Source organism: Quercus robur, chromosome 11 (genome assembly GCF_932294415.1).
Source record: "Quercus robur chromosome 11, dhQueRobu3.1, whole genome shotgun sequence".
Lineage (NCBI taxonomy): Eukaryota > Viridiplantae > Streptophyta > Magnoliopsida > Fagales > Fagaceae > Quercus > Quercus robur.
In genome coordinates, this window is record NC_065544.1 from 22,581,740 (window position 1) to 22,591,797 (window position 10,058).

The 10,058-nt window shown below is 31.7% G+C and overlaps 1 protein-coding gene across 1 annotated transcript; it reads right to left on the reverse strand.

Moving 5' to 3' along the window:
* Positions 1-4,721: 4,721 nt before the first annotated feature.
* LOC126706728 (7-deoxyloganetin glucosyltransferase-like) lies at positions 4,722-8,422 on the reverse strand. The gene is made up of 2 exons (XM_050406262.1): positions 7,851-8,422; positions 4,722-5,794 (listed from the first exon to the last, which is right to left on the reverse strand). The coding sequence occupies exons 1-2, from the start codon at positions 8,365-8,367 to the stop codon at positions 4,869-4,871; spliced, it is 1,443 nt and encodes a 480-aa protein (XP_050262219.1). The 5' UTR covers positions 8,368-8,422; the 3' UTR covers positions 4,722-4,868.
* Positions 8,423-10,058: the final 1,636 nt, after the last annotated feature.

A 10,058-nucleotide genomic window follows, 5' to 3' on the forward strand; every position in this document is an offset into this window, starting at 1 on the left:
ATTTGTCAGTGATAATTTAAAATCAAACAAGACACTATTATATTAACAAAATAAGAACATGTTAATGTATGTGAATCATGGCAAAGGAATTGAAGCGTGTTATGACATACATTGAGAATTCAAGAACATGGCAAGAACAAACAAAATTTTGCATGAAATTGATAATACTCTATATAAGATCTAACACATGATTATTTATGAACAACACATAAATTTTCATATTTAGATCCTAGCAAGCATGGCAACATCATAGCAAAACTTGATCATACAAGAATAACAACACTCATGGCAAAACTTAAAACATATTAATTCAAACATAACAATAACAAAATCATGAAAAAAATTAGCAACTTACCTGCATATAATTAAAACAAACAAGAGGAGGCAATTCTTTAAGAGCTTTTGGCGGAGTGAGGCAACAAGGTGATTGGTTGCAACTTGAGATTAGGAAGATTGTCGCATGATTAATTAGGAAAACAATCATGGATACCTCACTTTGTTGCTTCCTCTTGGATTCTAAAATAATTGTTGCTGGGATCCTAGAACTGCAACAAGAAGATGTTCACTCACACTTCGAGACTAAGAATATCAGTTATACAACAAACACTTCTTACTTCCTCTAGAATGTTAGGGGATGGGGTGCCTTAAATGGTGAGAACCTCTCTCTATTTATAGAGGGTGAAGAAAGCTCTAAAAAGGGGTGGAGCCACTAGAACTGAGTTTTCTCAAACCTAGGAGAATCTAATTCGAATTTGAAAAGAATTTGGGATTTTTGCAACTAAAGGGTCTTTACCCTTCTACCTGCCGATCGGCAAATGGGGGTAAATCCAAGTGCCAATTAACACTTGGACCTAATGATAGCTAAAAATTTTACTATTTGGTTGGAAAATTGTTGTTTGCATGCGAAAATTATCAGGATTTGGCTGATTTATAGAACATGATTATTTCAATAGGTGTAAATGCACTTTTAGTCCCTATATTTTGACTTTTTTTCCATTTTGGTCCCTACATTTTATTTTTACCACTTTTAGTCCCTAAACCAATTAGCGCGTCTCATTTTAGTCCTTTCCGTCAGCCAACTAGCGGAAAAGGTTGACGTGGCTGACAGAGCGAATAAAAAAATAGTATAAAATGCACTGTTGTCCACTAATAAGTGAACACGTGATTGTCACGTGACCACATTAGCAACTGATTTGGTGCGTGAATGTTGTGAACCACTCATCTCTTTCCCCGAATCAGTCTTACACCATAGCCAAGCTCAGTGAATCCCTTTCTCACACCTACAACCTAAAATCACCATATCCAAGCTCAGAGAAACTCTACAGCCATCATCAGCCCACAACCCAGAAAATCAATTACTAAAAAAATCAAACCCAGAACAAATACCCAAACCTAGAAAATCAAATACCCAAAAAATCAAACCCGAAAATCAAATACCCAAACCCAAAAAACAAAAAAATCAAATCCAGGAAATAGTAAACTTTTCTTGAAATAGTAGAGGAAAGAAAGGGAGGGAGAAACCCTCAGCAACAATAGTAACAAAGGGCTTCATCGTCGACGACGACAATGATCACGAGGGCTTGTTGTTCGTCTTCTTCTTCATTGTTGTCTTCAACCTCCTGGTCTTTGTCAAAGTTAGATTGTTCGGTGGTTCCGGATTCAGGTTTGGGTTTGGGTTTGAGTTTGAGTGGTTCCAGAGAAACGAATTTGGATTGGTTCTTGGAGCACACTACTCCGATGGTCCCAGCCCAATATTTATCTAAGGAAATTTTTGCTATTTAGGGTTTTTATGTGATTTTGGGTAATGGGAGATGTGATGGTTGTGAAATTAGGCTTATTGTTAGGTTCCTAAATAAATTTTGAAAATTTATGGTTTGTAATCAAAACCCAGTACTTAAATTGCCTACATTTTTGTCTCTTTGATCAAAATGTTTAAACCCTTGTAATTTGGATTGATTAGGAAATGGACTTGTTATTAGGTTCCTATTGATGAAATTTCGAAATTTAATGATTTGTGAGTAAAACTTAGATTTTATATTGTTTGCATTCTGTCTCTTTGGTCAAAATGTTTAAACTTTAAACCCTTGTTCTGAGTTTGATTTTTTCGGCAATTGATTTTCTGGGTTGTGGGCTGATGATGGCTGTACAGTTTTGCTAAGCTTGGCTATGGTGTAGGACTGATTTGGGGAAAGAGATGAGTGGTTCATAGCATTCACGCACCCTATCAATTGCTAATGTGGTCACATGACAATCATGTGTTCACTCATTAGGGTGGGAAAGACACATGGCTGAGCAAGTATGGCCACAGTGGACAACAGTGCATTTTATATTATTTTTTTATTCGCTCCGTCAGCCACATCAGCCTTTTTCGCTAGTTGGCTGACGGAAAGGACTAAAATGAGACACGCTAATTGGTTTAAGAACTAATAGTGATAAAAATAAAATGTAATGATTAAAAGTGCATTTACGCCTATTTCAATATTAATAAATTGCAAATTATATTTTTATTTAAAAATTATTAATATTTAAATAACATGTTTTACTTAATACATGCATCCACATAATTGTTTTGAACCTTATCAAATAGGATTATGACATGTAATTAATTTTAAATTAGACGTTTAAAGGACCAATTAAAAATAATTTCTCATAATTACATGTTGAATCACATGGATGCATATCAGCTATCAACATTTGATTTGCGATATCTTTTAATCAAAAATTGATGTTCAATCACTAAGTTCCACCAAACGTGAGGCATTCCTTAGACACCACATTTTACAATCAGGAATTAGTTCACATACCAAGGGTAAAATTGTAATTTTATCAAACAAAGGGTAAAATATTGTAAGAACGGTTAGATGAACAATAACTTAATTCCAAAAAAAAAAAAAAAATCAAAGGTCATAACAATTAAAATGTGTTAAATGCCAAAATTGGACCATAGAATCAAAAGATCAAGTCATATCAAGTTTTAACTAATAAGATGCATTTTTTAAACTTAGGGCTAAATGCATTGGATTATGATTTGTTCTTAATCTTAAAGGAATTAGTTTTAATTAATTCAATATCAAAGATTCAAAATCTCAAGCAAGGTTTAAAGATTTTCTCTAGCAATGGTTTGCTGGAGCAAGCTTCTAAATAAAGCATGTCTTCAATCTTAAAGCCGCTTCATATCTTCACAATGGGCCAAGGGTATACAACATGATTCTAGATTAAATTATCTACTAATATTTTCCAATCTAAAATCTTGACAATATACAATAATTCATATTTAATTATATACAAAATTGAGAAGATTATGAGAGATTTTATAAATTTCATACCCCATACATAAATGTTAGGACATATGTGGATCATGTTAAAAACATATGTCATTTAGAATTGGCTAATCCTTTGACAAAACACATTTTACTTGTAATTTGGTAGATTTAGAATGTGTTTAATACTTTAAGGAACAAAAGTTAAAATTCAAGTATTGAAGCTATGCAAATCTATCCAAGAATCAAGTGAAGAAGTGCTATGTTTTAAAGCTTGACAAATAGCTCGACAGATGTATCTATCGAGATTTAAAATGTGAAGCTCGACAGATAGCTCAATAGCTGTATCTATCGAGAATTACGAAAATCAGTTTTTCAAAATTGTTTTTCACGCATATCCAAGCTATGTGTCTAGGTTTTCTTTTCTCACAACCCTAGACATATATAAGGATGATTTTAAGGGCCGTCATAAGGTTGTTGCACTTGTTGTTGTAAGCATATTGTAACTGAAGACAATTTGCCCTAGTCAATCTTTCTCTTGAAGAAGCTGTTGTGTTTGTACGTTGTAAGGTTTTGTGACCAATGAGCTTCTTGATTTTCATCGTGTGGATGAACTGAAGAATTTTATAACCAACATCCTTCTCAAGTTGGTGTATTAGTCACGTACTTGGATTCGTGTATCGATTGGTTACTCACGTACTAGAAGTCGTGCATTGAAAAAAGAGATTGTCACTACATTACAAGTCGAATTATGTATTGGGATAAGGGTTCAACTGTAGGTTGGTATAAGGTACTGGAATTCCTTTACTTGTAACCGCTTGTTTTGATAATAGTAGATTCTCGGGAGTGGTGACCTTAAATTCACCTAGTTGAGTTTTTGCCTTAGAGTTTTTCCCTATTCATAAATAAATTACCGTGTCAAATTTATTTTTCCTCTGCATTTAACTTAGTTGGTGATTTGTTTGTACTACCACGCATATTGCATGTTAATTGACCTAATTAATTAACTTGTCTAATTAATTTGTTATTTTACCATAAGGGGTCAATACATTCTTGGCCTATCAATAAAAATTCACAAGATTCTCCATGACTACTACTTGTAGAATTCAAGTGTAGTTGTATCCTATATATAGATGATTTGCCTACAACTTTTTAGCAAACTCATTTAAGTGGGTACAAATATCGTCTTAAATATAGCAATTCATTCATGCCTTTAAGTACATTTCAATTTTCATGATTTTCTATCGATATCCCTAACATAATATAAACGCATGGTTAAATTTAATTGGGCGACCTAAGGTATAACATTTAAGGAACTATATTTAAGTTTTACCCGAAATTAAAAAAATAAAATAAAACTAGATAAGATTATGCAGATGCTTGTATGTCATTTCATCTCAACAAATAATCAAATATGAAGCATAAATAGCAAATATGTGCCCTTACGAAATAGAATACTAATTAGCCAAATCACATCATTGGAGTTTATTGCAACAGAAGTGGGAATAGGTTTCCTACAAATATATAACATGGTCACATATTGCCGATGAGACTAGGAGAGAAACTTCATTATAAACTTGAATGTGTTTTTTTTTTGGATTAAACATTTCAAACTTGGAGAACTTCAGCAATCAATTTCTCCATATTTTTGTATGAAGAACCGCCAGGTTTTGTAGCCTCCTCAGCCTTGGTCTTCAACTCTATTACATTCTTCTTCATTTCTTTACCCCTTTCACCATCCATTAACTCTCTCACAAGTTTTTCTACTACATCTCTTTGAACATTATTATCAATCTCCATTCCAATGCCCCACTCAGTACAACTGTACCGACAATTTGTGTGTTGCTCAGCAAAGAAAGGCCAAGAGATCATTGGCACTTCACCACACACACTTTCAAGTGTAGAATTCCACCCACTATGTGTTATAAAACCTCCAATTGATGGGTGCTTCAGGATTTGTTCTTGAGCACACCAAGTTGCTAACATGGCTCTATCCTTCGTTTTGGTTACAAATTCAGGAGGAAGAGTAGCTGAATCACCTACCATAAGATCTGGTCTTATAATCCACAAGAATGACTTTTCACTATTTGCTAACCCCCAAGCAAACTCAATGAGTTGTTGAGGCGTCATAATAGTTATGCTACCAAAATTAACATACACTACAGAGTTGGGTTTTTTCGAATTTAACCATTCCACACAACCTGGTTGTTCTTTCCATAGATTGGAATCTATTGATTTCAAATTTTCATCCTTAATCTGATTAGCAAGCAACACAAGTGGTCCAATAGTATATATACGAGGAAGCATGGAGGATAGAGCATCCAACGCATCTTGTTCAAAGGTGTCGAATGTGTTTAAAATGATACCTGAAGCTCTTGAAGCTCTCTCTGTTTGGCATATAAGGTAGTTAAGACTAACATCGTCCTGATCTGTAGTTCTAATGAAACTTGGAAGATCTTTAAGGCAAATATTTTTCATCCCAGGAATCCAATCTATTTTGGTTTCCAAGTATCCATTTGTTAGATGGCTCACATCTGAAAATCACACAAAAATAAAGTGCTCAAATGTTAAAATATTAAAACTAGCATACAAATTTTCAGTGTATGCTAATTCGATATGATAATTCAATAGCTACAGGGTGTATTTGACATAAAGAAAATGTTAATGAAGACAGATTATATATTTACACACACAATGGTTTATCTATAAGGGATATTGATTATGCTTGAATTAAGAATTATCCATATGCCTCATTTCAAGGCATAATAAGGGATCATGACTAAAATATGTACACAACAAAACATAAAGAGCATATTCATTAAGCATTCTTACACATATTTATCCAAGCATGCACATATACAAAACAGGTACATATACTAACACTAGTTACATAGCCACGTTAATATATTGATATTTTTGCTGAATATGTTAATAAATTGATATGAATCCTTATGTATGTGAGTCTCATGGTCACCTTTAACTATTGCTAAGATTTTCAAGCCTGGGTAAGACTAAATAGATTAGATCGATTATACATTTTTTACTTTCACTGTTAACAGTTTTCCAAAAATGTTCATGAATTGAATCTTCCCCCCCCCCCCCCCCCCCCCCCCCCCCTCCTCTCTCTCTCTCTATATATATATATATATATAGGTAAAGTCTCCCCCCCCCCCCTCCTCTCTCTCTCTCTCTCTATATATATATATATAGGTAAAGTCTTTAATAGTTATATAAAATATCTAAGGTTCAATCTCTGTTTACACCAAAAACTAATTGGTATCTTGGTATAATAATAAAGAACTATTATCAGGAACGGATGTCATAAGTTGAAAGTCTCTCCAAAAAAAAATATATATATATATATATATATAAAGTCAAGCAAATATCACATTTTCTGTTGTGACTCACTTACCCAAGTAAAAAACGTTTTTTGATTAATCTTTTCTCTCAAAACGTATACTTATAGATTGGGATGTTAAACGGTGTTTCTATTTTCTTTTCTTTTCTTTTTTGTGAGAATCATGTAGTAGTAAGGGTGTATTTCATGTGGGTGCTTGAAAAGGAAACAAATTCTTTTACACTAGTTCACATTCACTATTTCATACACATATTTATAATTGATACAGAAATGTTCACATTTTAACACATAAAAGTAAATGTGAAAAAATAGAGGTAAGAGAATTAAAATCCTTTTAGCTTCTATATGGAACCCTTACCCATTTCTACCAAAAAAAAAAAAAAAAAAAAAAAAACCCTTACCCATTGAAATTGGATTTGACTCGAGTACGATATAGACAGTCTGAGTGCTAGCTAGCTTATTATGTACTATATGTATATGGAATCCAATCTATTGTTGAATTCCTTCCAGGGGTGGTGCTATATGTTCTTCAAGGGGTTTATTTTGATGGAAAAAATAGATATATATAAAATATTTTTTACTAGTTTACTTTACTCTTAAAAATATTTTTGTACACCTGAATCATCATAGATTAGCTAAGCCCAAAATCAAACAACAACATAGATCACAGATCATTCTCTCTCTCTCTCTCTCTCTCTCTCTCTCTCTCTCTCTCTCTCTCTCTCTCTCTCTCTCTCTCTCTCTCTCTCTCCGACCATAAAAGTAAAGAGTGGTGTGTTATGAGTGTTCCTTTCTTTATTATAAATTTGTATTATAAGTGTGGAATGTGTCTCTAATGCTGATTGTGTGCGTTAATATTAATATTATTATTATTTTGTTATAATGTTATTTATGTGAATATATTCATGTATACTATAAATATCACATAAAGTGACATAATAAACTTTATATAATTAAATAATTTGTAAATACAATGGGTTTGTAACATGTGTATGTATTACTATCATGTTATAATTGATATATTTAAGTTCTATTTTTATTAAATTTTGTTTAATTAAAATTTCTTAATTAAAATTTCTTGTAGCCACCACTAATTCCTTCAATATTAAACCATTAAAAGCTAACGTACGTACGTATAATTAGATAAGTTAATAAATTAGTGATGCAGACGAAAGAGATGAGTATAGTAGGGTTTATAGCAAATAACACGGTCAATATATATATGATGATACCTTTAAGGGGTGTTAAACCTCGTTCAACTAGATGGCGATAATGCATATAACCCAAGAAGCCGCACGAGCTAGGTGTCCAGAAAAGCACATTTGGAATTCCAAATTTCTCAGCAGCGTCAAGAGTGAAGGACATGCAACCATCGGAGATAATTGAGGTCACAGGTGGCCTTTCCCAAGACGAAGTGTTGTTGAGCTTGGAAATGAGGTTGCAAAGTGGGAGTAGGCCATTCTTTGAGATGGAAACAGAAAGAGATGGGATATCTTGGCTAACATCTGCGTCCGATGGTGGGAGGCCATCGGGAATGGTTTCGAAGTGAAAGTCCGGCAGGCCGTCAAGGGAGTTGGGGCCTCTGGACCTGAGTAAGCGTTTGTGGTTGTACTCTGTGTTTACAAAAGTCACATAAAAGCCTTTATGGTGGAGGAGTTTGGCTAACTTAAGCATTGGGTTTATGTGGCCTTGAAGTGGGTATGGGATACAAACAACATGAGGTTTACTAGCTTCTGGAATGGAACCCATCTCTCTCTAAATCTCTTTGTCACAACGAAGCACTTGCACACAAAAAACTAGAAGTCTTCCCAGGCCTTTTATAGCCGAACTGCAAAACATAACGTGGTTTTAATTTTATTCTTATTATTATTTTAAACAATGCTGTTTAGTTAAGTTAATAATATAGAAGTAGTCTTCGGCTGGGTCGTCTGCCTTTTTTGTTTTGTTTTGTTTTTTTTTTTTTTCTTTTTGTTTTTTACCCTGCTGCACTCGTTTCAGCTTTTAAGGGACAAAGCACTGTTTTACACTTATCACGCACTGTTATACCATTTTACGCACCGTTTACGAACCTACACCCACTTTATTTAAAAATATATATTAAAGATAGGTCTTACGGTACTATTTATATATTTAAAAATTATTTTGTTACAATGTTTTCAATTTTTAATTTTCAACTGTTTCCAAACGGACCATACTCTTTATGGCGGAAACTATCAAACCTACCACACATGGAATACAAATTTATCTGTCCAATTTTTTATGCCCCTTCGATCACAATTTGCAATGTAATAATTTTATTTTTCTTATAAAATACTAATTAAAAATTAAAATAGAGAAAAAAAATAAACATAGTAGAATATAATTGATAGAGCATAGAGTAAAGTACAAACGAACAGAAGTTTTGTATTCCCTAATATGGGTATTTTAAAATGGGAGTACCATTAACAAGTGTCCTAAAAACACATATTAAGAATTAATAAATATTCAATTATGAGTCATAAATACACATTTTTAAAGAAGAAACGACATTTGGTAATGATTTATTAACTTACAAGCACAAATTCATTGTTGTTAAATGTGTTATTTTGGATATTTGTGCACAATTGAACTTTATTTTATAAAAATATTGTTTAATAAAGCAATAAATCTATCTTAACCATTTCCATTAGGATCAATGGCAGAGCTAAGATTTAAATTCAGAGAGCAAGAATTAAAGACAATTTTTTAAATTTAAAAAAATCTAAAAAAATAATCAATATTAATAACAAAATAAATAAACAATTAACCACAAATATATATATATATTTCATCTCATTAAAAATAAATAAAAATAACAAATTCATAGTTAATAAGTAATAACAATCAAAGCAAGCGATTAATCTAAATACATACAATTTTAACATCTAATTTGATTCTTTAAAATAAATTAAGAAAATAAATCAATGGAAAAGTATTAAAAATATAACAATATACTTGTAAAGTTGTATGCACAGTACACACCTTGATTGCTTTCAAAAAAATATGTAGAATTTATCCTTTTTTTTCTTCAAAGTATTTAAATTTGGGACCAAATTTAAGTACAAAATTGATTGTAACCTAAGATTACAACTTTACTCAATAAAATAAATATTATTATATATTTTAAAAATCTAACTGTTAAATTTCTTATTAATATACATGTCAAATTTTGTGTCAATAGGATATTATTTACCATATGATCTATAATCTTATATTTTATGCATAATTTTTAACTACAAAAAATTATAATTTAAATAATTTATTGATAATATAACTATTGATCTTTAATTTTCTAGAAATTTTACGATAGTATGAAAGATATAAGAAAAAAATATAACACAATAATAGATTTATCAAAAATCATTTTTAATAAAAAAAAATATTAAATAAAATTATAATTTTAAACCACAACCTATTTTATA

Bases quoted from the DNA above. Each gene is read 5' to 3' on its own strand.
- LOC126706728 (XM_050406262.1), bottom strand. From the start codon at position 8,367: ATGGGTTCCATTCCAGAAGCTAGTAAACCTCATGTTGTTTGTATCCCA. The intron at 5,795-7,850 runs GTATCATCATAT...TGTGATTTTCAG, and splicing joins AGGTTTAACACCCCTTAAAG to ATGTGAGCCATCTAACAAAT.